At 45.3% G+C, this 27,922-nt stretch overlaps 2 protein-coding genes and 1 long non-coding RNA gene across 6 annotated transcripts; 1 reads left to right on the top strand and 2 right to left on the bottom strand.

Moving 5' to 3' along the window:
- Positions 1 to 6,118: 6,118 nt before the first annotated feature.
- Positions 6,119 to 13,257, bottom strand: LOC131423139 (growth arrest-specific protein 7-like). Its single transcript, XM_058584658.1, has one exon. It carries the CDS (start codon positions 9,220 to 9,222, stop codon positions 8,005 to 8,007), a length of 1,218 nt encoding a protein of 405 aa, XP_058440641.1. The 5' UTR covers positions 9,223 to 13,257; the 3' UTR covers positions 6,119 to 8,004.
- A 1,724-nt stretch (positions 13,258 to 14,981) lies between these two features.
- LOC124104256 (uncharacterized) lies at positions 14,982 to 19,220 on the bottom strand. Of its 4 annotated transcripts, none has more exons than XR_006855392.2 (3): positions 18,333 to 19,220; positions 15,904 to 17,207; positions 14,982 to 15,811 (listed from the first exon to the last, which is right to left on the bottom strand). It is a non-coding gene; the product is annotated as an uncharacterized LOC124104256 (long non-coding RNA). The 4 variants fall into 4 exon arrangements; XR_006855391.2 differs by having other exon boundaries at positions 14,982 to 16,850; positions 17,091 to 17,207; XR_009228381.1 differs by having other exon boundaries at positions 14,982 to 17,207; positions 18,333 to 18,568; positions 19,055 to 19,220.
- Positions 18,301 to 27,160, top strand: Klhl33 (kelch like family member 33). Its single transcript, XM_046461066.2, has 4 exons — positions 18,301 to 19,109; positions 22,486 to 23,410; positions 23,537 to 23,704; positions 23,802 to 27,160. The coding sequence occupies exons 1-4, from the start codon at positions 18,359 to 18,361 to the stop codon at positions 24,352 to 24,354; spliced, it is 2,397 nt and encodes a 798-aa protein (XP_046317022.1). The 5' UTR covers positions 18,301 to 18,358; the 3' UTR covers positions 24,355 to 27,160.
- Positions 27,161 to 27,922: the final 762 nt, after the last annotated feature.

The following is a 27,922-nucleotide window of genomic DNA, read 5'->3' as shown; positions in this document are numbered from 1 at the left end:
AAAAAACAGCTATGCTGCAGGTCTGTCTTAAGTTTATCACCTAAAGTGGGTTCTATGTTATCCAGCCATATTCCATCTCCCTAGGCATTTTACTTGCCCTCTGATAACTTAGATACCTACTGACCCTCATAACTAATATCCCTCTTCATAGTCTGATTCTTGACTTGTTCCTATTTTGGTGAGAAAATAGAAATAACATGAACATTTACAGCTTCCACCACCAAATCTAACTACCTTCCAGCACCTGTATTCATATGCTTCACTTTCCCTCCGTTGTTATAAACAAGTGGTTACCAACCATAATTGATTTTGTTCCTCAGAGGACATTGGGGTGTCAAAACTGGGAGGTAGGTGCTATTGGAGAAAAGCCAGTTATACTATAAAATATCCTCCAATGCACAGGGAAGCCCCACAATCTCTGTGCTAAAATATCAGTGGTGTTAAGGTTAAATCCTGCTACAAACAGGGTCGTGATCCTGTCCACACACTTGTGCAGTGGATCTTATTCTCTAGTTTTTGAGCACATAGCTCATCAATTCTCCCTCCTTCTTTGTAGTCAGTACTTCCCTTTTTCCCCTGAGAAAGAATGCCCTCTTGGCCCCATTTCCCCTTCCACTTCTTCCTATTTTTCTGTTCCACTTCACAGCAAGAGTTTTCTTTCCCAGAAATTCCATTTGTATCAAAACTGTTCTTACCATGGTCACTGATGACTTGGTCATAGCTAAGTCTAATTATGCATTCTGCTTTATCTTACAGAATATCGGTGGCATTTGACACTACTTTGAAATATTTTCTTTACCTGGCTTTAGAACATATTCTCTGCTTCCTAGCTGACCACCCTATGTCCTTTGATGTTTTCTTGCCATACTCTGCTGACTTTGCAGAGTGCAGTCCTCAGGCTGCTCTGTTTTCACAGGTACCTGCACTGATTTCATCCAGTCTTGTGCATTAAAGCCATTTTTGATGTGGGTGATTCCCAGTTTTATAGTTTCAGTAAGAAATTCTCTTCTAAATATATCTAGTTGCCCATTAGCATCTTGGATACTCAATGTGCATTTCAAATTTAACATATCCCAAATTAAATATCTCTTTGCCAGTTTATTCCTGCAGTCTTACCAATTTGACCTCTTCTACTCAAATCCATGCTTCTCTGTCTCAGCAGCACTGTCTCTTTTGTTGTACATTAGGCACTACAGGTATGCTGACCCTTAAGACCTTCACACTTTCCTGGAAATCTTCGCCCAGATGAAGGGTCACTCCATCATAGTCTTCTAAGTCTGCTCAGCTCAGTTCCCCACCACTACCACCACCAAGTGAAGCCTTCCCAACAACCCTCCTTAAAATTGCTTTCCTTCAGCACTTCCTAAGCCCTTCTCTGTTTTACTTTTTTTTCATTCTAAACAATCATCTTTTTCTTTTTTTGGACTAGAGATTGAACCCAGGAGTACTTTACCACTGAGCTACATCCCTAGCCCTTTTGTATTTTGAGGCAGGTCCTTACTAAGTTGCTGAGGTTGAGACTGGCCTTGAATTTGTGATTCTTCTGCCTGTGCTTCCTGAGTCTCTGAGATTACAGGTGTGGATTACACTGTTTTTGACTCTTTTTTTTTTTTTTTAACTAGGGATTGAACCCTGTGGTGCTCTACCACTAAGTTACATTCCCCAGTCTTTTTTGTATTTATATTGAGACACAGTATCATTAAATTGCCCAGGATGACCTTGAACTTGAAATTCACCTACCTCAGCCTCTCAAGTCACTGGGATTGCAGGCATGGGCTAACATGCCCACCTTAATCATTTTTTGTGTGTGAGGGTCCCCTACTGGGAATGTGGTGGAATATTTTAATCTTGTTTTATTTATTGCTCTATCTTCCAACTCTTAGAATATGGTCTATCACATATATGCCATTCATTTTGCTGAATGAATAAGTTGGAAAAGTAAACCAAAGGGTTGATCAGATGACTACAAAAGAAAGAGATAAAAGGATTGGGGGCTGGGGATTTAGCTCAGTGTCAAAGTGCTTGCCCAGCAGGTATGAGGCCCCAGTATTGCAAACAACGATAAAAAGAATTAGAATCATATGAGGTTGGAGAAGGTAAATTTCTATGTCTGTATAGAAAGTGGCTGCACTTTTTTTATTTACAAGAAATTAGGCAGTTGGTTCAAAATGTACTGAGAGATAGAGATTTAAAATCAGAAACTTTGGAGTGGAAAATAGATACAAATAGAATAAGTTCTTGAATGTCTTTAAGAACAGGAGTGATCTCTGTCTCTTTAGGCTTGGGAAGTTAATTTTATAAATGAGCATCAGCTGTAATTACTACACATTAGCCTCAGGTATTAATTTCCAAGTTTTATTAATTTTATGAGGTGGAATGGATCTTGAAGAGCTTCTTCAACACTGTTGCCCCAGTTCACATTGTTTAATTGAGGAGTTCTTTCCAATTTTTTATTGGTGCATTATAGCAGCACATAATAATAGAATTTGTTGTTATATATTTGTACATGTACAAACAATATAATTTGGCCAGTATCATTCAATTCTTTCCAATTTGTGAAGCCAAGAAACTATAAAATCAGGCTAGGGGTATAGTTCAGTGGTAGAGCACTTGCCTGATGTGGGTGCCTGGGTTCTATCCCTAGTATCATAGAAAAAAAAAAGAGAGAGGGGTAAAGGAAGGAGGAAGGGAAGGAAAAGAAACTACAATTATGACTCCTTAGCCCTAAATTGGGGAGTCCTCTTCCCAGCTCAGTTCTTTTCTTTTTTTTTTTTTTTTTTTTTTTTTAATATTTATTTTTCAATTTTCGGTGGATACAACATCTTTATTTTATTTTTATGTGGTGCTGAGGATCGAACCCGGTGCCCTGTGCATGCCAGGCGAGCGTGTTACCACTTGAGCCACATCCCCAGCCCCCAGCTCAGTTCTTTTCTTGAGGCTTTTACTAGCAGTGTAGGATAGAGGGTCCTGCTACTTTCCATGAAAGAAGTCAATGGGGGACTCCAGACTCCTGAACAGCATCTCCAGCCAGGTCAGGTCATGTATAGGACCCCAAGACTGGCTATCCAAGAGATCACAGGTAGGCTCCTGGTACAAGGCAGCATGAGGCATGAAGCCTGTCCCTTGGTGTGTCCAGTCATTGGGATAGACCTGTTGCTAGAATCTCTACCCCTGTAGTTTGAAATTTTTCCAGACTCACATGACTAGGACAGCATTTTGGGAATATTGCCATAGTACTTCAAGAGGACACATGTTCCACTCTAACAACTTGGTTAGGAAGAATGAACAAAAGACAGGGAGAGCTGCTATTGTCAGGTTCCACTTTGGGACAATGGCCCTGTTCCTGCATACATTCGTTTGATTCTTCTGCAGGTCATGCTCTGAGATATAACCTGAAGAAAGAGTATTGAGAGAGGAAGGTTCAAGTCCCCCTTTGGTGGTAGCTCCTGCAGCTGATGTAAGGTCACCAAGTCTTCAAATGACTTCTGGACGCAGAGAAAGGAAGTCTCAGATATAGCAAGGAGCAAAGAGTATTTGTCATCTGAAATGTCTGTCCTTGGGAATTGAGAAACAACAGGGCTTTTTCACTTGGGTTTTTCTCTATTTTACTGCCTAGTCTTGCATTTCTTCCCAACTGGTAACCATAAACCATAAACCATAAACCCATTCAGATACAGATAGAAGCTAATGCTCCTGTTTCCCCACAGCCATATCCTCACAGTAGTCCTCTTTCATCAAATTTCAGCTCCTCCCTCTTCCTTTTTTGCTTATCACATATTCAATTAAGTTATAAATTGTCTGACCTGACACTTGCTTCTTTAGACTCTTAGCTATAAAGGTGGAAGATGGGAAGAGAAGTATATAGGGCAGAGAGCTCAGTGCTGACCTTTTCTTTCTTCTTTTGTTTTTAAGATTTGCCTATGAGTTCAGGCAGTATCAACACACGTTGGAAGCCATGCATTGAAATATTCTGCGGAAAGAACATATCCTAGGCAAAGACATGATAGGAGCTGGACTTTTATTTATTTACTTTTTAGGCACTGGACATCAACCACAGGTTCTGAGGAAGGAACATATCCTAGACAAAGATAAGACAGGAACTGGACTTTCACTTTTTCTTTAGGTGATGGGGATCAAACCCCAGGTTCTTGCATATGCTAAGCAGGCAGTCTACCACTGAGCTATATTCCCAGCTCAGGAACTGGATATTTTACCTAGTCTCCCAGTAGTTTCCCTATACTTTCCTGTACTTCCATCAACAGCAGGTATCCCAATACCCTTCCCTCCCCTGCTATCTTCTGCTCTTTAAGCCCCTGAGCATAACTTTGAGTTTTTGTGTTCAGCTCACTGTTTGAATTTCTTCTCAGCTACGCAAAGGGTCTGCTCACAAAGTCTTAAAAGACACCGAGAGGGCGGGGTTGTGGCTCAGCGGTAGAGTGCTCGCCTAGCACATGCAAGACCCTGGGTTCGAGCCTCAACACCACATAAAAATAAATAAATAAAACAAAGGTATTGTGTCCAACTACAACTAAAAAGTAAATATTAAAAAAAAAGACACTGAGTCTATTTTTTCCTTGCATGTCACTAGATAGGGGATCTTCAGAGTCAGCCCTATAAAGATAAGAGGAGAGGAGATAAGCAGCCTTCCTGCTTATTTATTATTTTAATTTTATTTATTTATTGAACCCAGGAGTGCTTTACCACTGAGCCACATCCCCAACCTCTTTTTATTTTTTATTTTGAAACAAGGTCTCACCAAGTTGCTTAAGGCTAAATTGCTGAGGCTGACCTTGAATTTATGATCTTCCTGCCTCAGTCTCCCAAGGCTCTAGGATTATAGGCATGCACCTTTTCTTGAGACTGAAAAAGACAGTAGAGCATGAAGGCCTCAGGGGTGGGAGGAGGACATTGTGTGTTTTGTCAATGCAGAGTGTATTTTCTAGCCCTTTCTGCTTTATTTTGCTTTTCTTTATTTCCTCCTATTTTTAAATAGCTAACTTCCCTTTCTTGTTTTCTGGAACCTGGAGAGTTGGTGTTTTTTCAGGAGCTAGAGACCCCCTACCTACTCTTATCATTGAGTTAGGACACATCCTCTGTCCACTGGCCCTGCTTGGACTGGAATGTGGTTTGAGGCTGCTGGTGTAAGGATACTGCCCAAAAAGAGAGGAAAAGAATGAAAATACTTTCTTATCCAGCTGTACAAGTGCTCCTAACTCAGTATCAAAACTCCTTAATAGAATTGTTGCTATCCCAGAGAAATGTTATATGGCTTCTTATCCCATTGACTAGCCACATTCCCCTTTCTATTTACTTTTCTAGGTGCCTGCTTCTCTTCTCCACTCTTCAACTCTGTTTTCCCTAAAACAGAACCTGTTTTAGAAGGAGTTACTATTGAGTGTCGCTTCCTGTGTCATCCAAATACCCTGGATTTACTGGGAAATGATGAGGTAAAACAAAAAAGAAAATATCTTTTTACATCTTTGCTTGCATCCACCTATTCAGTGAGGACATTCCAAGAATAAGATATGCAGTATTATTAGAATTGGGGTACTGTTAGAAACCCTACTCTAGAATTGGGTGATATCACCACTCCAGTTTATCCTGCTACTTTATATATTTTAATCCAAATCTCTCCCCCCTGAATTTAGATAAATATTAAAACTTTCCCCATACCCTAAAGTTTCAGGGGAACTAAACATACTGGTAGGCTCTTCAAAGGAAAAGTCATTTCTTTCACATTTTTATATCCTGGCTCCCAATTCTCTTCAGTCTTATTAACTCTAGATATGTTCTCTTACCTCCCAGACTGCATATTTTGTTTTGTTTTTGTTTTGTATCAGGGATGAAACTCAAGGGTGCTTAACCACTGAGCCACAGCCCCAGCCCTTTTTAAATTTTGAGATAGGGTCTCACTAAGTTGCTGAGCCTGGCTTTTTTTTTTTATTAATTTTTTAATTTATATATGACGGCGGAATGCGTTACAATTCTTAGTACATATAGAATACAGTTTTTCATATCTCTGGTTGTATACAAAGTATATTCATGTGTCTTCACACATGTACTTTAGATAGTAAGGTCCATTACATTTCACCATCATTTCTAACCCCATGCCTGCCCCTTTCCCCTCCCACCCCTGAGGCTGGCTTTTAACTTATGATCCTCCTGCCTCAGCCTCCCAAGTTGCTGGGATTACTGGTGTGTGCCACTGCACCCAGCCCTCTCACACCGCTTTTGAAAGACAATTTCTATACTCCCACACCTAATCTTTCTCTTAGGCCCACCTGTTTTGACTCACCTTGAGACTGATATTGGGCAGCCAAACTTAACCTTCCTGGCATCCTTAAGAGGCAGACACCATAGTTGTAGTCAAAGGCATCACTTTTTTTTTTTTTTTTTAGTATATTGAATATCTTTCTAAAATAAACTATGAGAAAGCCATTCTAATTCAATGGAAGAGATGCTGAAAGATTCAAGATCAACATCCATTATTAGCAATGTAAAACAGAGGGAAAGATCCATGAATTATGCTGGTAGAATTCTGCCCCCATGGAAGACGGAAGGGTCAAGCCGAAAGCCATCAATGGGAAAGATGAAGAAAGGTGGGCTCTCAGGGCAGGGGTTTCTGGCTAGGAGCTGTTCCTTGCTCACTGGGTCAATTGTTTTCTCCCAGCCTCCTCAGGCTGGTTCTCTAGGCTAAGATGGGGTAGATGGTGTTTGCTGTAGTCGAGAAAGAAAGTGGCTGGCTGAACCCAGGGGTAGTGCTGAAAAGAGTCACGCTTGGCTCAGGCTTCTCTAGGGAAGATGGACAAAGGGAAAGGAGGTACTGGCACCAAGCGAGGGCTCTGTGCAGGGCTCTGGAAAGTTCAGAGGAGCTGGAGGCCCAGGTGGCAGGGCATGCCTGGATAGCAAAGAGAGTCTGCAATGCACATACAAGGGACAGCAGTCCAAACCCTATCTTGCATAAGCAGATGGAGTCTGACAAAGACTTGCCCTAACCTGTCTCTCATATGGGACTGACCTAGCCCTATTAAGCCTTTGGTGGGCAGCCTGGGAGAGCCGGGGTCAGGATAGCCCAGTGTTGGACAGGACACCATGGGAGACAGACCCATGTGGTTTCTGGCTCATCTCCATCTCTCAAAGCTTTTGGACATGCACACAGCAGGAGGAGATCTCCCTGGCAGAGAACTTTGGAAAGCTCCCTCTAGTGAGATGGGCAGGGGTGGTAGGGTGGGGGTGGGGACTGCCTTGAGAAAGCAGCTGAGGAATGGATTGATTGGGATTTCCAAAGACTTCAGAGATGATGCCTGGTCTGATAGGAACCATGAATCAATGCTCCGACTTGGGGCTAATTTGCTGAATGAGGTAGTTCCATCCTCACCTCTCTGGGCAGGGTTGGTCTGGGAAGACAGAAAACAGGCCTTCCCAAGACCCATGGGGATGAAAAGTGGCCAAGAAAAGCCAGATTTGGGCTCCCAGAACGCAATGAGAAAAATAGAGAGAGGGCCGTAAAGGATTCTAGGTGCAGGCTGAGCTGACGGCGCCTTCTATCCATGATTCTGTTCTTAATATTAGCTTGGAGGCAGAGACAGCTCTTCCCTGATCTTCCAAAGCCCCAGAGATAAAGGGACCAGCTGGAGGATGGGCTTTGGGGCATCCAAGGGCACAAGTGTGTGACGTCCACCCCTATGGAACTCAGCAGGGACCACAAAGTTCCAGCCTCAGTTTGTTCTCAGAGCAACAAGCACGGCACGGGGTTTGGGGGGGGGCTTCAGTCTTGGAGACAAGGGCGGGGTTGCAGGTCTGTCTTCTTGGCCTGGGAATATTTGGGATTCCCCAGCTGAGCCATCCAGATCACCCTTTTGGAATTGCCAGCTCTCTCCTCTCTCCTCAGTGGACAGGAGAGTGTGTGGGAGGGCAGCTTCACCCACCGGGAGCCACCTCCCCCTCTCCACAGGACCCCCAGCCCCTCTCCTGGGCAGGACCCCCGGGGCCGCACAGGCGTGTCTAGATCTCCATGTCCACGGGGCGAATGTTGCCCGTCTTGTGCTCTCTGACCCACCGCTCTCTGTCTTTGGCCGGGTCCACTTTTTGAAGCAGTTGGTCCACAGGCTCGACTGTGCTTTGGTTGAACATGTCTGTCTCATGCCGCAGCTGTGTGTGCTGACACAGATGTTGCCGGATCATCTCCACCCTCTCCACCTCCAGCCGCTCCAGCTCCAAAGTGGTGGTCACCATCTCTTCAAACCACTTGGACTGGGCCTGGTTGTAGAGGTCCACACGACGCATGAGGTCCTCACCAGCCTGTGTGGACTTTCTCCATGCCTTCTTGATGTCCTCCTCTGTCTTGTTGCTCAGCTTGATCTCCAGCTGCTGGGTCTTCATCTCCAGGTCTCTCTGCCGCTCTGTGAGGGCTTTCCAGGACTTCTCCACCGACGCGCAGCGGCTGGTGAGCTGCTTGCGGAGGTCAGCGATATGGTGGTCACACTTTTTCATGTCTTTCTTGAAGTTCTCATGAAAGTTCATTAGGGGCTTCTCTACCTCGCTGTGAAGCTTGGTGGAGAACTTGAGATGAACCTCTGCTTTATCTGCCAGACTCTTCTTCACCCGGGCCCAGGCTTTTCCCAAGGAGCCTTCCTCCTGTGCAGCCAAGAAGTTCTGAGAGAGCTTAGCCAGGTTCTTTGCATATTCTTCTTCAATCTTTATCCTCTCTCGGTCGAATTCAGACATTTCTTTCTGCATTTGTTTGCCCTTCAGTTGCTTTTGGAGCAGCAGTTCAAACCCAGCCACCGTGCCATTGCCTTGGGGATCCTTCTTATCAGCCCAGAAGTAGTCACAGTAGCTCCACTCAGTTGGCTTTAGCAGTTGCTGTTCAGGCATGGTGTCTGGGTGAAGGAATGTCACACAATTTATCATCTTCTCTGTGGGGTCAACTTTATTTTCAAGATTATATATTTTGTCTTCATTGCCTGAGGTTCTATCTTCCAAATGGTCTTGTCTGTTGGTGATACTTTCCATTGAACTTTTAAGTTGGTTTAGTGATTCCTTCACTTCAAGGATTTCTTCTTTATTTCTTTTCAGGACCTCTAATATATCTTTACAGAAGTGATCTTTCATCTCCTGAAGCGAATCTGTTATTTTACTGCATAACTCCTGCTCTCTTATATAATTCTTTAAGTCGTAGAACAGTTTTACTAAATACATCCTGAACTCCTTCTCTGACATTTCTTCGATGGATTCTCTTATGGGAGCAACTTGGTTGTTTGGGGCACTTTATTCCCTTGTTTTTTCATTTTGTTTGTGTGTCTTCCCATCTAGCCATGTGGATCTGAGGCAGGATAGTTTCTACTCTGTAGATTTGAAGTGTCCCTGAAGGTTTCCAGAAACTCGCAGATTCAGGCTCCGGTTTCTGTAGGCTCTGCCACACTGCAGGACCCAGAAGGCTCACCCTCAAAAGCATCACTTTTGAGGAGGGAGGTGTGTGAAATAAAAACAAATACAGGAGAAAGAGCTGAAACAGGTGTACTTTTCCTGTACTATGTAGGCACTGCTGGTAAGCTGGGGGAAACAAGGCTCATCATGATTATATGCCTTTTCATTCTCATTCATTTCTGACCCTTTCTATGTCCATCTTCTGCTTCTCTATCCCACACTTACTATAGAATGCCTACATAGTACTCCACAGCAGATACAGGCATCTTCTGCCAATTGTGCTTACACCCAAAGACCAGAATGTTGGGTTTTAGTCTACCTGAGACCTGAATGGAGGGGCAGTGAGGAAAGAAGGGGGAGAGGTAGGGAAAGGAAGGACAAAAAATGATCCAGTTAATCCAGCTGACTTGCAGAGACTCTGGGTCCCAGAATGAAACTTGCAGGTGGATATGACTGTATAGGCAGAATGAATCTTCCAGACATTCAGCCAGTTGACATGATTCTCAGACTCTTGAATGGCATGGGGCTCCTAATAAGGGGAAATAGAAATGTGGTGAGGACTGCACTGCCTCTAAAGTACCCTTCTGCTCTCCTCTCACAGTTCTTACATTCTCTGTGTTCACTCCCTTGTCATTCTCTCCACCTCTTTTTTGTTTCTCTATTCTACAGAGGGCACATTCCCACAGATCATGGGACTCATGTTCTTGGTAAGGCTCTCACAGAATTCACCTGTGCTGGACATTCAATGGGCATGGGGGATGGGTTAGCACCAGGCACTGAGGCCTATAGAAAGGAAGGAAGGTATAATGTTGAGAATAATGCTTGACTCTTCCCCACCCATTGAGGGATTTTAGAATTTTAGGGCAAAATAAAAGGGTGTTAGAGATGCTTCTCCATCTCATGGCATGATGGTGGAAGCTGGGAACTCACTCTTGTGGCTTCTGTCTTGTCATGAAACCATCCTTTCTTAGGGAACTCATCTCTTCTGTCACCTTTTTGTTCCTCTAGAATTCTGTTCCTTTCTTTTCTTCTACTGCCCTGCTCAGAATTTAGAAAGCTGATTTCCTTTATGTCTAGAGCAAGGATTAAGAACTCAAAAGTCTACAGGAACCTGTGACATAATAAAGAATAATGTGAATTAAGTAGGAACTGTGGCAAACTGAAAAGTACATGCCTTGTCTCCAGGGACAGCAGCTATCGGTTCCGGCAAAGTACATCATGTAGGTTGGAGGCCCAGAATTAACAAGCCTGGATCTTAAATGTTGGCAATATATTTTGAAAATTGTGAATGCTGTGCCCTTTGAACAAACCTCATTTGCATATCCAGTTCATGACCATCAGTTTTCAACCGCTACCCTAGAGATTCCCTTACCAGAAGTTCTTAAGATGGTCCTGCACATTGGTCAGGCTCATGAATAGGACAATGCCATGTGATAGGTGCCCACCTGACTTAAGAGCTCCAGTTCACATCTGCACAAAGGAAGGAGTGGTAAATAAGGATTAAAGGTAAGGCATTGCTTGTCAGGTAGAAGCAGAAATAGAGACTTGATGGTGATAGCTCTGGGCTTCTTATGGGGGTCAGCCTCCTGCTGTAGCTCACTTCCTCACTCACCACCTGCCCAGTCATTCACCAGGTTTCTTGTAAAACATATGGAGCAGTGGCAAAAGGACAAATAGCACAACAATGAGTGTAGCCCACCAAGTAAGGAGGAACATGATGAGCAGGCAGGGTAAAGAGCCCAGTAGGGAGAGTCAAGGACTGTACCAGTGGAAGGAAGGGTATCAGCCCTTGCAGTACCACTCATGCACCCAAGGATTCTCTCCTATAATTCCAGCAGCTCTGAAGGCGGAGGTAGGAGGATTGCAAGTTTAAAGCCAGCCTCAGAAATTTAGCAAGACCCTAAGCAACTCAGAAATACTCTGTCTGTAAATAAAATATAAAAAATGGCTGGGACTTTGTTTCAGTGGTTAGGTGCTAAAGGAACATCTGGAGATAGTCCAAGTTAATCAGTTCTGCCAGCCCTGGACCTGACCCTAACACCCGTCCATATTAACCAGGCAACTGGGTAAGGGAAGTGAAGTTGATAAGGGCATAGGAGTAGAGGAAACAGTTGGAGATGATGGGAGCAATGGCATTCAGCTCGGCTTTGAGAGTGACGAAAGGTCAGCCTCCAAATTAGTGTCGTGGGATCAAGATCTAGAGAGCTGAAGACATTGTCTTCTGGTTTCCCTTTCCCTGTTCTCAATTCCTCATTCCCTTGCACACATGTACCAACACCCACTACCATGTTAGGAGACAAGTTTCATTTATTTTGAGGACTGGAGAGATAGAAAAGAGGCTTAAGCATTAGGCCCTAGAAACCAGAGTTAGGGCTCTGGGAGTCATGAGAGAAAAGGTAATTAACAGTGTCCGGAGTAGAGTGGGGAGGGAGTTGAGAGGAGAGGGCACTCACCAATAAGAATGAAACGGAGGGGCACATCTATAATTAGTGGGACAATGTGGCACACTCCTATAATCCCAGCAACTCAGGAGGATAAGGCAGAAGGATCATAAGTTCAAAGCCAGCCTCAGCAACTTGGTGAAACCCTAAGCAACTTAGGGAGAACCTGTCTCAAAATAAAAAATAAAAGGGACTGGGGATGTGGCTCACAGGTTAGGCATGCCGGAAGGTTCAATCCTGTAGGAAGCCATTCTCGCATGTGATGGGGCTCCTCCTGGATTGGGTGTGAGGCGTTCTGGCCAAACTGTGTCGGAGCTATCCCCACCCTCTCCAGGTGCGAGAGCCTGTCTGTGTGGGGGTGTGACTGACCACTGACCCTTAGGCCAATCACTGACCCTGACCTTGGAATGCTGCCCCCCTCGACCTTCATTGGATGGAATTTTCCCCTGAATTTCTTGTTCCCCAATAAAAGGCCACTCCCTGGCGTGCTCTCTCTCTCTCTCTCCTGCTAGCCCTGAGTAAGCCTTGCTGCCCCACAGGGTGGTTCGAGGTGAGAGCCGTCTTGGACCTGGTCATAGAAAAAGGTAATTGAGTCTGTGTGTTTTATTTTGATCTCACTAGTTAACTTCTATGCCACGAACCTCTTTAATGAAACCAGCGTGCTGGTCGCCTGGTGGACAATCCCCAGTACCAAAGTGCATTGATTTCATGCCTTTTTTCTCAGACCATGAGCATGGAGTCTGCCTTCAGCCTCCTAATGTCAGCTGGAATCCTCAGTGCCACTCTGTCCTCTGCCCTTTCCTGCTTTATTTCAGCCCCCATTGTCTTCCAGTTTAGTTGGTATCTTGGTAAGAGGCTTAGGGGAGAAAGGAGAAAATGTGGTAGACAGGGCCATCCCAAGAGTATAATTTTGGGAGGAAGAACAGCAAAAGTGGGCTAATTTCTCAGTACCAAGGAGTTAGATAGTGACTTAAAAAAATGGAGGTGACAGTGACTTGCTGGTGTTCTGGAGATGGTCCAAGTTCAAACAGCAAAATTTAAAGTCTACCTGTAAATCAAGGCAAAGTATGAAAATGGTGCCAGTCTTCTATCTGCCTCTCAACGGTCTTTTCCCTTCCCATTTCCAGGAGGTTTAGCACACCTCACTCCTTCTATCCTTTCTTCCTATTAAGACACCTAGGCTCCTTCAACTCTTCCCTCTGTGCTTCCACTCTCCTGACTCTTTAGAGTAGTGGGCTCTTATTCTCCTATGTGGGACCCTCCCTAGGATAAACTGTACTCAGTCATTGGCTTTTTTGGGGGGAAAGCTATGACAAGAAGGAAGAGCCTTCATGAGGCTATCTGCTTGCTCACCTTCCTCATTGCTGTAGACTTCATTCTGGTTTTTTTTTTTTTTTTTTTTTTTTTTTTTTTTTTTTTGTGTGTGTGTGTGGAGGGGTACCAGGTATTGAAACCAGGGCACCTAACCACTGAACCAAAGTCCCAGCCATTTTTTATATTTTATTTAGAGACAAGGTGTTTCTGAGTTGCTTAGGGTCTTGCTAAATTGCTGAGGCTGGCTTTAAACTTGCAATCCCCCTACCTCAGCCTTCAGAGCTGCTGGAATTATAGGCATGCAATACTGTTCTGGGAGAGGCAGGACCTTTGGTCTTACAACTGCTGAAATCCCAGCCATGTGGGCACTCCAGCCCCAGGCAGCTCCTATTCCACACACCCACGTCAGTCCTATTTCCTAAAGCATCTCAAATCATATGGAAGCTTGAAAAATGCGATTCAGATTAGACATTCCTTTATAAGAAGAAAACTCTACCCCAAAGCAGTAGGTCTGGTTAGGTAGATACCTCCAGTATCAAAAGGGGGAGCAGAAGTATATGCCTAGGGGTAGCAGGAGTAAATTTAATTATCAAAGAACATCATACAATTCACTAACAGAGTCATAGGGAGAAGAGGTAAGGGCTGGTACCACAAGATAACTGCCTGTGCACTTTTTTCTATTCTTTGTGGGCCAGTAAGGGTACAGCCCAAGAGTGCTCTTCCACTGAGCTATATTCCCAGTCCCCACCCCTTTTTTAATTTTGAGAAAAGGTCTCCCTAAGTTGCTAAGACTGGTCTTGAATTTATGATACTCCTGCTTCAGCCTCCTGAGTTTCTGGGATCACAGACTGTGCCAACATGCCCAGCTGTATACTACTTTTAATGTGAGTGATGAGTGCATAATCACTTATACCCTAATCCTCTGGGGAGGTAGAAACCAGGGCTCTAGGTCATTCTGCACAGAAGGCAGGTAGAAGGCTTTCTTGATGGTGCCAAATGCCCAAATTGAAGAGTATGGTTCACACTATCTCCCTTGGGAATAATCATAGCATGGTATTAAGAACAAAAGTTGGACCATTCGTGGAGAGAAGGATGAGAAGGAATGCACCCCTATCCTGGATAGCCTCTTACCTTGAGGTTCCCAGAGGACTGGCCCCAGCCAGGACTCCAGGAGCTAAAGGGAAGAATATAGACAAAGTGCCCCTCAAACTGCCCTCTGGACCATGCCATTATGGGACCACATTTGCTAAGAAAATATTTCCTATTTGAAAGAACAGCAAGGAGAGTCACTGACCTCCCTTCACTCAGCTAGGATCCTCATTACCCCCTTCCCAGTGAGTCAGTGACTTGTTAGGCTAGAAAGGAGGGAATTTTGCCTCCTAACTCATCCAAGGACTTAGATGACTCTGACTGGTCTGATGATCAATTTGCAAGTGACAAAGATAATTGGAATTCAAGGGTCTTTTCTGAGACTTTTCTGGGATCCAAGGGGAGGTGACTTTCTGAGGCATTCATTCCCTTTAATTTCTCAGCCACCTTCCTACTGTCTCACCCTTCTACCCAAAGAAGCTAGAGGCTTATTGACTGAGGTCTCAGCAGAGGAGTGTCCCCAGGAATGAGAAGAGAATCAGGAAGAAGAAAATAATTTGGACCTGACAAAAGAAAGGCAAAAATGTGAATGGAAGGGGAGGGATATCTCCTCCCCCTCCTCACTTTCCTCATCCTAGCTTAATGCTCCTCTCAACTCTATAGTTCCCTTTCCCACCAACCTTTTCCCAGAAAGGAGTCCTGGCAAAATGGCCATCCTTTTATTTTTTTTCCTCAAACTGCAAGTTATCCCTCCCCACGCCAGAGGGGTGGATCTTAAAATTGTAAACATCCGGGAATAGTAAATAATATTTCTTATCTACTGTCCTCCCCCCACCCCCACTCTTGTTCAACACTCATCCCAACAGATCCTCAGAATAAGGCCTCTTTTCTTTCCCCTTGAGGAGCTGTGATATAGAGTCTCTCCCAGCAAAACCATCCAATTTCAGGTCACTGTCCATGGGAATCTGCTTCACCAGCTCCTTCTCCTTATTTAACTTGGCCTATTCAGCTGCAGCTGCTTTTGCCCCCCACATACAATCCCACATATTTCCCCATTGCTCCTTAGCCTCTTGTAGCCCCATCCAGTTCTCACTGTCATTCCCTCAGCCTCCTCACCAACCTCAATTCTCTGGCACCTGCCTTAGATTCCCACTCATACAGACCAGTGTCACTCTCAGAAGAATAGTCACAGTCATCACACCAACCACCAGTAGCTTATCTTCTGGATCTATGTTTAGCTGCTGTACCCAGTGTTTCTGGAAAGGCAGAATGCACACATCATAGAATGTTTATTGGCTGAGTTGATGCCCCCTTATGTGATTTGAAAGATTTGCCCAAGCTGGAGTCACAGTGCAAGGTAAGACCTTCCAATACAACAGACTTGAGACAGAAGTACAAAGAGGGAAAGAATCAGCATTACCCAAATCCCAAAGTGTCCTAGCCACAGCTACAGTGTTGGCAGAAGCAAAAATGATCCCCATGGAAATGCCAGGCTCTGGACCGACCCAGGCTATATGAGATGAAGAAATATGTGCCACCTAGGAGAAGAGAAAGGAAGAGCTGGTCTGTGATCTCAGAGATTCCTAACAGGACTGGGGGCTCTGAGAGATAACAGTCACAACAGACTCACCAGCCTTTACTTTGCCATTGGCTGAGATGCCTGTGATAGGCAAGGTGCTAATCTTAGTGACTGAGGCCAAGAACAGGATGATGAGCCATGTGAGCCCTGGGTAGGAATGAGAATTCATTCATTCAGGCCTTGTTCCCTAAATCGCTTCCTACTTCCCAGAGCTCTGAGCTCATACTTGTGTCTGCCTGAGCAGTCATCCAAGGCAAAAGCAGATAGAATATGACACCACAGATGATGAGCACATAGCACATCCATGGAGCAAAGAAGTGAGGGAGGAGGTCATTTCAGTGCACACTAATTCTCCAGCTCTCTTCTCCATTGCTCAGAAGTATCCTCTACGTTCTCTGGAACAAAGTCTCTCATCAACCTACATACCCTACTTTGGAAATCGTGAGCTCCAGTCTTAACATGATCCTCATGACCCAGCCAAAGTGTTCTGGCGTCTTGCCGGTCCTGGCCCGGAAATTATCTGGATCATCTTCTCAAGAGTGTGGCTTGGCACAGGACTTCTCTGCAGAGGTGGAAGTCATGCTGTCCTCTGGCTGAGACTGTACAGACATGACTGAAATGCCATGACAGCTCTGCAACCAGGAACATGGTGACAGGAAGGATTTGGGGGAGGAGGGAAGTCCCAGGCTTTAATGGAAGTGAGTGGTGGCTCAGACAGCAGATTTTTTCCTATCTTTGAGAGTTCTCTGTGGGGCATGGGTCTTTCTTACCATGGTGGAGCCACACAGAGCCTCCAGGAATTGTTGATTGTGGCACAGATATCCTGGGACTGTAGAATTGTCATACCACTCATAGCTGGATCCAAAGTCCCTGTCCTTAGAGGCAGATGACAACCAGAGGGCAGCTAGAGGTATGTCTCTGAAATGTATTTCCTCCACTTACTGATGATGGCTTAAGATGCTGGCCGCATTGTTTTGCTACAGGTAGTCCCAGACGGTCTGGGAAAAAGGGTATAGAAACTGGTCATTATCTTCCCTTTCCCTAGCCTAGTTACCAAGAGTTGCCTCTCTAAGTCAACCCATTTTGGGGAGTGTGGCCTGAGGATTAGACTTACCCAAGGAATGGTTACCAGGGTATGAGGGCTGTAAATGGGGAAACAGAGACAACTCCAGAAGTTGGAGGGAATGCAGTATTGGTAAAATCACCTTCCCATTCCACCCCCATAAGAGCCCACTCACCTGAATCATTTCTTTCCCTTGATAAGTCTGCTTCTTTGGTCAGCCTATCAAGATTGGGCCAGCCCTTCTATAGATGAGGGCATCCACCCCTAGCAGCCTTTGGCCCATCCTAACTCCCTAGAGAGGGGAAGGGAAATACATTTCAATCCTCTTCCTAAATTCTTTCCCCAGGATGATACCCATAACTGGTGATTATCCTGTTTTAGGATTTTCAACCAAGCATTCAATCTCAGGATGAGAAAGAAGGGAGTAGCTGTTGGTATGCCTCCTCAAACACTGGGAATACCTGTGTATACCCAGCCCAGGACACTGGTCCCCCACACATTCCCCTTGTTTTGTCCTCATTCCAGTGGTCCAGGTTAGAGTCTTCCAAAAACACAGTGCTAGGTTTTGGGATCTCACCTTGGAATACAGAAGAAGCTCTGCTCTGCCAAGGTGAGGCACCTAGTCATGTAACACTGACCCCCATCACTTCACTAACCCTTTCTCCTTTGCCCTGTGCAAACCAGGCCAGGCTGTTTGCGTTTCATATCAGTATTGTTTGCTCCAGGGTCCCAAGTTTATCATGCACTGAAGAGTCATAAGTCAAAGCCCAGGACTAACTTAAATCACTCTTCTTGTCCAACTCAGTGTAGTCCAGACTCTTCAGCCTCCTACTCTACAGCCCACTGGGTGGCCACAACCCTCTGGCCTGGCTCACTTTACCAGATGCCCACATGCTCCTTGGCTTCCAAATTCCCCTCACTCAGCACCTCCTAGTGACTTACAGGTGGAAGGGTAGGGGAGTCATCTCAGGACAGAACCCAGGAGATTGGGTGTCAGAGTTTGGGCACTGGGAGCCCAGCCTTTAGCCCTCTTGTACCAGCTATAATTAGCCAGGTGGGGCTACTGACTGGGACAAGGGTGAGTTCCCTGTGCACACAGCAGTCCCAAGTAGAGAGAGTGCTCAAGTGAGAGAGCAAATAGAAGGCTGGTGTCTCCTAATGGGAACTAAAAGAACGGGGGCAAGATGGGAGGGGTTGGGTCCCTGGTCTTGGATCTTTACATTTCTTGCATGCTCCTTACACTGGGTAAACCCCATGCTTGGCAGTGGTTAGCCCACTACTCTAGACTTGAGTGTCACCTTAGGGTGGGGGTGGGAGATTGGAACAGGGGAGGGACTGACAGTTCCATGAGGTGAAGACATGGTACCTCTGGTCTCTCTGGATACAGCTAAGATGACCTTCTCTCTTGTCTGCTCACCTGCAGCAATCCAGCAGACCTAGGCCATGAGCCTCTTGGACACAGCACATCATCCCTCGGACCTGCAGCCCGTCTCTCTTCCCCTCCAGAAGGACGGTTTTGGACACCCTTTGCCCGCTGAAAGAAACTCCTGGCCTTCTTCCCCAGATGAGGATCCTGATTTACTGTCCTTTCCTCTGCAAGAGCATGGCCCCAGATCCCTGGTCCCAGGGAACCTTCCTTCCCCCGCTTTGTTCCTAGAGGAAGAGGAAGAGGAAGAGGATGAGGACGATGGAGACACAGCCAAGCTGGAGGGACTGTGTAGTGAGGAGCATCCGAGCCAGTTCTTCGCAGAAGCCCAGAGGCTGCGGGAACACAGGCTCTTGTTAGACGAGGAGGTGACAGTCAGGGGGCGGGTGTATGGTGTGCACCGGGTGATCTTGGCCGCAGTCAGCAGCCTCTTCCGAGACAGGCTGCTGAGCGGCGGAGCGCCGCGGCTTGGCTTCAGCCTGGATGTGGCCCCGGGGGGCTGGGAGGCCGTGCTGACCTTTGCCTATGAGGGGGTGCTGGGCCCCGCCTCATTGGAGGATGTGCTGGCTGCGGCCGATGCTTTGGGGGCGCCCCGGGTAAAGGCCGCGGCACAGCGGAGATGCGAGGGACCAGGAAACGCCGGGGAAGAAGAAAAGAAGCTCAGCCAGGCAGAGGAGCTGAGAGAGAATCTGCGCAGCATAGAGCTTCTGTACCGAGAGGGCGTCGGGTGTGACCTGGAGCTGGAGGCAGACGGCTACAGGTTGCGGGGTGAGGGCCTGTGGGGCATTACATGGCTGCAGGTGCAGATGCTACAGAAATGGTGTGCAAGCAGCAGGTGGTTTGAACTCCACCACAGCGATTTTGGTACTGCTGTCAGAATTTCTCCAGGGTGACGTCTGGCGCTCAGCCAGTCACCAAGAACTGCGCGTGCGCAGTACAGTTGTTTTGCCAAGGCGTCCGGATAGATTTAAAATGACCCTTCAGGCTCTGGGTTTTTTCCTGCTCACTAACAAGGAATTTTCAGCCAGCTGGCTGGATTTAAGGGTACAATCCGTGGCAGTAGAACAAGCAGAAAGTGATTGACTCAAACAGATTAACTAGAGGCCCTTCTTGGCATCTTCTGTAGTACACAGGAAAAGGCAGAGGTATTGGGTGGAAAACAGTGTGTCAACAGTGTGCTTGACAACATGGCAGATCTTAAGGGTTCTGCAGCTAATGAGCAAGGTCTGGTACTGTTTTTTTTTTTCCAGAATCTTAAGGCTAGCAGGCCATGGCACTTTGACTTTAGTCACTAGGAAAGCTAAGTAAAGTAGGGTTGAATAAATTGAGTATTATTCAGATTCTTCTAATACTTAGTGAAGTACAGGGTACCAGGAATTTTTACACATGACATCTCTCTCAATTCTCACTGAAAACTAGTGAGATAGAAACCATTGCCCCTAGGTGCAGATAAGGAACATTAAACTCAAGAGTTCTTAGCTGATGAAAACACGAATACAAGCTCACTCTTCAGTCAGCTTCCACTAGGCCTTGCATTACTTCCTCTGCAGTTATACCAAGATACATACGACTTGGAAAATGGATGTGACACTTAAAAGTTCAAAGTTACAAGGAATTAGTTTAGAAATTATCTAGTTCAGCTCTTATAGTTTACTGACAAAGAAACCAGACCCCAAAACATGTCCAAAGTCATATAGTTACTGCTCGGTACAGGAATGACTGGGGACCAGAGTGTTTCTGGAACTCCCAGAAGGAAAACTATCCCAAAAGCTTTTTTAATCATTTCTGATAGCACTTGATGGAAGGGGACTTTAAAATTTCATAAAAAAAAAAAATTTCACTGGGGCTTGAAATTTAAATATATCCCTACCACCGTCTAGAAACCCCTCACTTAAAGTGTTAGGAGGCAGTGACAAGAACAAATGGTTGTAAGCCCTTTCATAGTTGGATCTGAGCTACAGGTTGATTGATGATATGGAAGCTGAGTGGCTTAGAATGTAGATATTCTCTGACAATATATAATGGAAAACTATCACTGACGTTCTTGGGAAGTGCTAGGCCACTACCTACTGCTTAAAAAGACAATGGAAAGCCATATCAACATCAGTTACCATTTGAGAGAGGCACATACATCATATTGGGCCAAAACAGCATGGAGTTAATAAACCTCACTAAGAGTTTGGCTCCTCTGTGACTTGTCAGAGAGGACTTCTAGCACCATTTCCCCCCTTTTATTATGAAGCATCTCAAGCATATAGAAAAGTAAAGAGAATATTAAGATGAAAAGTCAAATACTTTTCATGCAGACTTAACAAATAACATCTTATTACTCATTTCATCTCTATTTTTTTCTAAAGTTTAAAGGAAGTTTATGACATGTTTCTCATAAATGGTTAGATGAAAAAAAAGAAGGACATTTGGGCTGGGATGTGGCTCACTGGTAGAGCATATGCTTAGCATGTACTACATACTGAGTTCAATCCCTAGCACCACAAAAAACAAAACTGCTTTTCATATATCTACAATATCTTTATCATGCCCAATAAAATTAACAATAATTCTTTAATATAATATCACCTAGGGGCTGGCGTTGTGGCTCAGTGGTAGCACACTCGCCTAGCAAGCCTGAGGCCCGGGGTTCGATCCTCAGCACCACATAAAAACAAGTAAAGGTATTGTGTCCAACTACAACTAAAAAATAAATATTTTTAAAAAATCACTTAGTCCACATTTATATATTCCCAGATCCTAAAATGTGCTAGTTTATTCAACCCAAGAACCAATAAAGGGCTATACAGTATTTAGTCATATGTCTCTTAAATTTCATTTAATTTAGCTGAGTGTTCTCTCCACATTTTTATGACTTAGTATATCGAAGAAACAAGATTAGTTATCCTATAAAATGTTCTATTTCCTGATTTTCCCTTATGGCTTTATTTTGTTAGTTTCTTTAGTTTTTTAATTTCTTACAAACTTGACTTTAGATTTAAAGGCTTAATGACATTTAGGTTAAATATTTGACAATGTTTGTTAATAGGACAGTTTCATAGTCATGAAGGCCATGCAGATAACCAAAATACTGGTACACAAGATTGTTTGTTGCAGGTTAATGTCAGTTTCCTTTTCTTAAAACATGTAAATGAATTTGATGATTTTGAACACTGATGTTCCAAATTTTGTGATTTCATGGACTATACCAAGATGAGCAGAGGGAAGTACAGAGGAAAGTTGGGACCCATGGGAAATCTTAAGCATTAAATCTTAGGCAAGAGGAGATGGCAATCAGATGGGGTTGGGTTATAGCCATTCTTGAGTTGTACCACTTTTCCAGGAAAATCTAACAGAATGGATTATGGCACTGGCTCTTGCAGTTGTAAAGAAAAGAACTTTATTCTGTGAATATAGAGAGACTTATATAAGTTGCACGTTGGTCTGTTCAGTTTATTTTGTGCCCCCTTATAGAAAATACTGTCTATGACGTTGTCTTCATAACTTGATCCATCAGGATTTGTTTTCTAACTCACCTGGAACCAAAAAACTAAAGCATCTTGAAGCCACACTAAATATGAGACTCATTCAGGGTGCTCAAAAATATTTTGTGGGTTTTTTTTTTTTTTTTTGTACTCGGGATTGAACCTAGGCGTGCTTTATCACTGAGTTATATCCTCAAAACTTTTTAATTTTTTATTTTGAGACAGGGTCTTGATAAGTTGCTGAGGCTGGCCACAAACTTGTCATTTTCCTGTCCCAGCTTTCTGGGTGGCTAGGATGATAGGCATGTGCCATTGTACCAGGCTTAAAATGTTAAAATTCAATTTCTTGGCTGTCTCTCCCTCTGGAGATGGCCTGCATCCTCCCTTGAATATGTATTTCTTACTTTACTCCAAAAGATGTGTCTCCCCAAGATATCCTGCATTCTCCCTTGAAAGCATATCTGCTTTCCTAATAAATCTGGCCAGATCTGCTAAATCAGTATCCCTGGGGTTGGGCACTGAAAGCTGCATTTTAACAGGCCTTCTGTGGTATTCCAGTGCACACCATAATTTGGCCTGTGGCCTTGGGTGGTTGGCCCACTTTGGGGTTGTCAACTCAGGATTGTGCTTTGTAACACTCTGGGTCTTCCTCTGCTTCTTCTCTCCTGCAGTGCACCGAGCAGCCCTGGCCTGTGGCAGTGAGTTCTTTGGGGCTATGCTCCTGAGTGGGATGAGGGAATCCCAGGGCACAGAGGTGTCTCTGCATACCATCTCTAGCCAGGACCTGCGACTCCTTGTCTCTTTTGCCTACTCTGGAATTGTTCGAGCAAGATGGCTAGGACTGCTGAGAGCTGCCCAGGCTGCTCTGCAATACCAAAGCTCTTCCTGCCTGGCTTTATGTCAGAGAGCCTTGGCACGAGACCTCAGCCCTGCCCGATGCCTGGCCCTGTTCCCCATGGCTGAAGCCCCCGGGTTGGAGAGGCTCTGGAGCAAAGCCCGACACTACCTCCTCACTCACCTGCCTGCTGTGGCTTTGTGCCCTGCTTTCCCTTCTTTGCCAGCTGCCTTCCTGGCTGAGCTCCTGGATAGTGATGAGCTCCATGTCCAAGAAGAGTTTGAGGCCTTTGTGGCTGCACGGTGTTGGCTAGCTGCCAACCCTGAGACCCAGGAGTCAGAGGCCAGGGCCCTGCTGCGATGTGTCCGCTTTGGCCGCATGTCTACCAGAGAGCTGAGGAAGGTGCGGGCAGCTGGGCTACCCCCAACCCTGCCCCCAGACCTGCTATACCAGCTGATGGTGGAGTCTGAGGTTCCAGGTCAAGAGAGGCGGAGGGAACCTGACAGGGCACTGGTGGTGATTGGTGGGGACGAGCTCAGACCTGATATGGCCCGAAGACAGCCATCTCGAAAAGTGTGGTGGGCCCGGGCCTTCCACTGTGGCATGGGACTGGTACGAACTGTGGAGTGGGGGCGGCTGCCTGCCCTGCCTGCCCCAGGTCGTTTCCGGCATGGGGCTGCAAGCTTGGCAGGAAGTGAACTCTATGTGTGTGGGGGACAGGATTTCTACAGCCACTCCAACACTCTGGCTTCAACTCTCAGGTATGGTCCTCTAAGAATGGGCAGGGTGTGGCAGGCCCCAAGGTGGGCAGGTGAGAGAAATTGATGATGCAACTAACTATAAGCTCCCAGAGTCATTCTTTCCATCTCTTGTCCCACTGTGCCCAGGTGGGACCCCAGTCAAGAGGACTGGGAGGAGGTGGCACCTTTATGCCAGGCTCGGAGTTTTTTCCCCCTGATGGCATTGGATGGACAACTTTATGCCCTGGGTGGACGATACAATGATGTTGCTCTCAACTCTGTGGAAACATATAACCCTGAACTCAATATCTGGAGGTAAGCAGACAGCGGGCCATCAGGGAGAAATTAGACTTGGAATAGAAGCAGAGTTGAAGATGCTGGTTGCCTGATCTTATATACTGTTCTCCCTTAGGCCAGCACCTGCACTTCCGGCACCCTGCTTTGCCCATGCAGCTGCCATCTTGGAGGGCCGGTTGTATGTGAGTGGTGGCTGTAATGGGACTGGTCAATACCTGGGCTCATTGCTGCACTACGATCCCAAACTTGAGAAACCAGGGACATTTTTGAGCCCAATGGGCATACCTCGGGCTGGCCATGTCATGGCTGCTCTGGGAGGACGACTATATGTGGCAGGTGGACTGGGTGAGACTGGGGACTTGCTGAGCTTTGAGGCTTATGAGCCAAGGACTGATAGCTGGACTCACCTTGCACCCCTGCCTTCCCCCCATGTGGGTGCTGCAGGTGCTGTGCTCCAGGGGGAGCTACTGGTATTAGGAGGCTACAGCCACCGTACCTATGCCCTTTCCCACCTTATCCATGCTTATTGTCCTGGCCTGGGCCGATGGCTGTGCCTGGGAACTCTGCCAAGGCCTCGGGCTGAGATGCCTGCTTGCATCCTGACACTCCCCACGGTACAGCACATAGCATTGGTTCCCACCCTGCACCAAACCAAACCTGCTGGGTGAAGAGGGAGCAGCAGTGTATCAGGGGAGGAAGGGATAAGGAATATCTTAAGGAAAGGACAGAGATTATGAGGAGAGACAGAGAAGGCTTCTTGATAGTATTTTATTCTCATTCAGTATTTTACAACTCATAAACTGCTTTTGTACATATGATCTCCACTGAGGAAAGGGTGTTGGGGAAGCCCAGGCAGCTGAATAGTTGGGTAAAATAGGCAACCCAGGAGTAATTCCACAAGGCTTAGGGATTCTTGGTAGGGGAAGTGCATCTGGTTGGGAAGAGTTAAGAAGCTTCAGTAGACACTGCGGGTGTAGCTCAATGGTATATCATTCATGAAGCCTTGGGTTCCATCCCCAGCACCAAAGAAAAAAGAAAAGATCAAAGCCTGATGCAGTGGCACATACCTGTAATCCCAGCTACTCGGGAGGCTGAGGCAGGAAAACTGTAAGTTTGAGGCCAGTCTATGCAACTTAACAAGACTCTGTCTCAAAATAAAGCAAAACCAAACCAAACCAAAACAAAAGCTCCAGTAGCAAAGCATAGGAGACATACATGAAGGATAGTTAGAAAAGAAATTCTAATCCATGGATTGAGGAGAAAATGGGGAAAGGCCATCCATGAGCTTAGGCGTGTGAGAGGAACTGTTCAGCTCTCCTTTTTCCTAGCACTTGCTCCTTTCTACTGCCATTCCTGGGATGCCTCTTCATAATATTCTTTCTTAGGCAATTTTTGTAGGCTGAGTCTAGTGTTTCCAGCCTAGAGACTAGGCTTTCCATGAGAGTCTTTTGGTTTCCATGAGAGACAGAAGCTCCCATCAGAACCTGGACAGCATAGGTGACCCAGATGCCTGATGACCTCTCCAGGGCAATGAGGTGAGCGTATTGTGTGTGTTATGGGGAGATAAAGAGGCCCAGGAGGAGATGCCTACAGTGGAAAAGAAATGTGGTCTGAAGGGATGGGATTAAAGAATTTAGAGACCTATCTGGCCTCTTTCCTTCCCTTTGGGTAAACTGAGGGGCCAGAAGCACAAATGGGATAGTTGTAGTGTGAAAGGGAACAGCTGAAAGAAGAGCACAAGGCAGAGAAGACGGAAAAGCCCTTTCTCCTTGTCAGTCTCTGTCCCCAGAGTTGTTTTAAGTTTATTTCAGGCAAGGTTGAGTCAGATGTTTTCTCTCTCCCTCCAGCCTTCTCTTCCTTGTGGACTTGTTTGGTTTTTTGCCTCTTTTTTTTTTCCTCCCTCACATAGTTATTAATTGCCTGTTATATGCCAGGCACTGTGTGAAACACCAAGGATACATAACACAGAGAGCTCCTGATCAGAGGACAGACTTGTAAAGCAACACGGGTGTCATGGTGGATGTAGAACTCTGAGCAAAGCCCTATGAGAGTCCAGACCGTGAAGTGAGAACTCTGTTCAGGGAAGCTTCCATTGAGGAAGGCATCATCAAATAGGTATAGTCTGAACTAGAATTTTTGTTTTTTGGCAGTAGGAACTGAACCTAGGGGTGCTTTACCATTAAGCTTCAACCCCACAGCCCTTTTTATTTTATTTTTTACTTTGAGACAGGCTCTTGCTAATTTGCTTAGGGACTTGCTAAGTTGCCAAGGCTGGCCTCAAATTTACAATCCTCCTCAGCCTCCTGAGTCATTAGAGTGGCTGGGATTACAGGTGTGTGCCATTGTGCCCGGCCAACCTGAATCTTGAAGGCTGTCTAGAAACTTACCATTTGAGGATGGGGATGTAGCTCAGTGGTAGAGTGCTTGCCTAGCATGCACAGGGTCCTAGGTTTGATCCCCAGCACTGCGAAGAAATAGCATAAAATAATAAAAAAATACAGAAACTTGTCAGAGAAGGTGGAATGCATCTTAGATAGAAAAAAATGAAGAAAGGAGGATCTTCTGTGCCTTGTTTCTTCTCAGCAAAGGACAAGTGGGTATTCCAGAGATTCTTTAGAGAACTCTACTGTTGTTTCTAGCGCCCTCTTCTTTGGAGCCTTTTTGAAGACAATTCCTTTCACTTAATTGTATATTCATTCCCCACACAGTTCCCCTAAATCTTTCCTCTCTGGTGTTTTTATTTCTGCCCCCTGGGCTGCTCAGGGCAAAGAAAAATGAGTTCTTTGCCATAGGTCAGTTTTATATTATCATTGTTTAAGATTTTCATACTCCTAAAGGTGATAATGGAGTCTCCTTTGTACCTTTCTTCATTCTGTCCCTAGAAGTTCTTAACCTGTGTTTATATATTTTTGTGATTTCATTATTTTACTAAGGTTTTTTTTCCCCTATGTCTCTGTTTAAGATAGTCAAGCCAGGTGCGGTTGCAAACACCTGTAATCCTAACAACTCAGGAGGCTGAGGCAGGAGGATTTTAAGCTCCAGACCAGCCCAGCAACTTAGCAAGGCCCTAAGCAACTTAGCAAGACCCTGTCTCAAAATAAAAAATAAAAAAGGCTGGAAATGTGACTTAGTGATTAAGTGCCCCTGGGGTTCCAAAATAATAATGAAAGTGATAATAGATTAAAATTCAGAAAGGACTGAGGATATAGCTCAGTGGTAAAGCACCTCTCAATTCAATCCCCAGTACCGTGCACGCGCACGCACATACACACACACACACACACACATACACACACAAGATAGGCAAGGAATATAGTTGAAAATGAGAAAGGATAAGTGGGATATATAAAAGAAAAAAGAAATTAAAGAAGAAAAGGAAGCAGGAAATTGGAGGGGATGAGAAACAGTAAGAGTTGGGTGAACGTCTGTAAACATTTTCTTTGTGATTTGTACCTAAACAGAGGCTTAAATAAAGATTTTGCAGTGATTAAATCATTCTTGTCTGAGTTTTCTTCTTTTTGTTGTTCTGGGCTCAAACTCAGGACCTTAGGCATGTAGGGCAAGTGCTCTGCCTCTGAGCTACTTTCCCACCACTTATAACCAATGCAGACATATCCCATAAAGGGATGTTATTATTATCCCCATTTTACAGTTGAGATGACTGAGGCTCAGAGGACTTAAGTAGCTCACATGAAGCCTCAGAGTCTGTAAATGTTGAGTAGGTATTTAAACTCTGGTGAAAGGAATTGAGAGCCTGCTTTCTCTGTTCTGCCATTTCTCTAATGCAGATCCATCTCCACTGAGCAGCAGGCTTTATTCATGAAATTCATACTTGGACTCTACAAATAGAAGCAAGTAGCCAGTATAAGTGGTACTGGAGGCATAGAGGTATGGTCTTGAGGAATCTAACATCCAATTTCTATAATACATAGTAGCTGTAAATTTCAAAGGAGCTCAAGCAGAGCAAGAGGTAGTGGGTTCTTCTTTCCAACAGTTTGTTTCATTTATTAGGATACGCTGGGGCAAGTATTATTGTGCGAATTATATACCTGGTGAGACTTTAAAAGAAGGACCCAGTGACAATAGAGCCTCCCTTGCACCTTTGCCACATGAGCATGCTCTGTGTACTGCAGACTCAAGCACCAGCCTCCAGTGGGGCATGGTGGTGCACACTTGTAATTCCAGTGACTCAGGAGGCTGAGGCAGGGAGAATCACAATTTTGAGGCCAGCACTCA

This window comes from Marmota monax, unplaced genomic scaffold (assembly GCF_021218885.2).
Source record: "Marmota monax isolate L192 unplaced genomic scaffold, Marmota_monax_Labrador192_F-V1.1 WCK01_AAM20220418_F8-fsc00001, whole genome shotgun sequence".
NCBI classification, from domain to species: domain Eukaryota; kingdom Metazoa; phylum Chordata; class Mammalia; order Rodentia; family Sciuridae; genus Marmota; species Marmota monax.
Note: the sequence above shows the minus strand (reverse complement) of the source record. Positions and strands in the feature narration are given on the sequence as shown.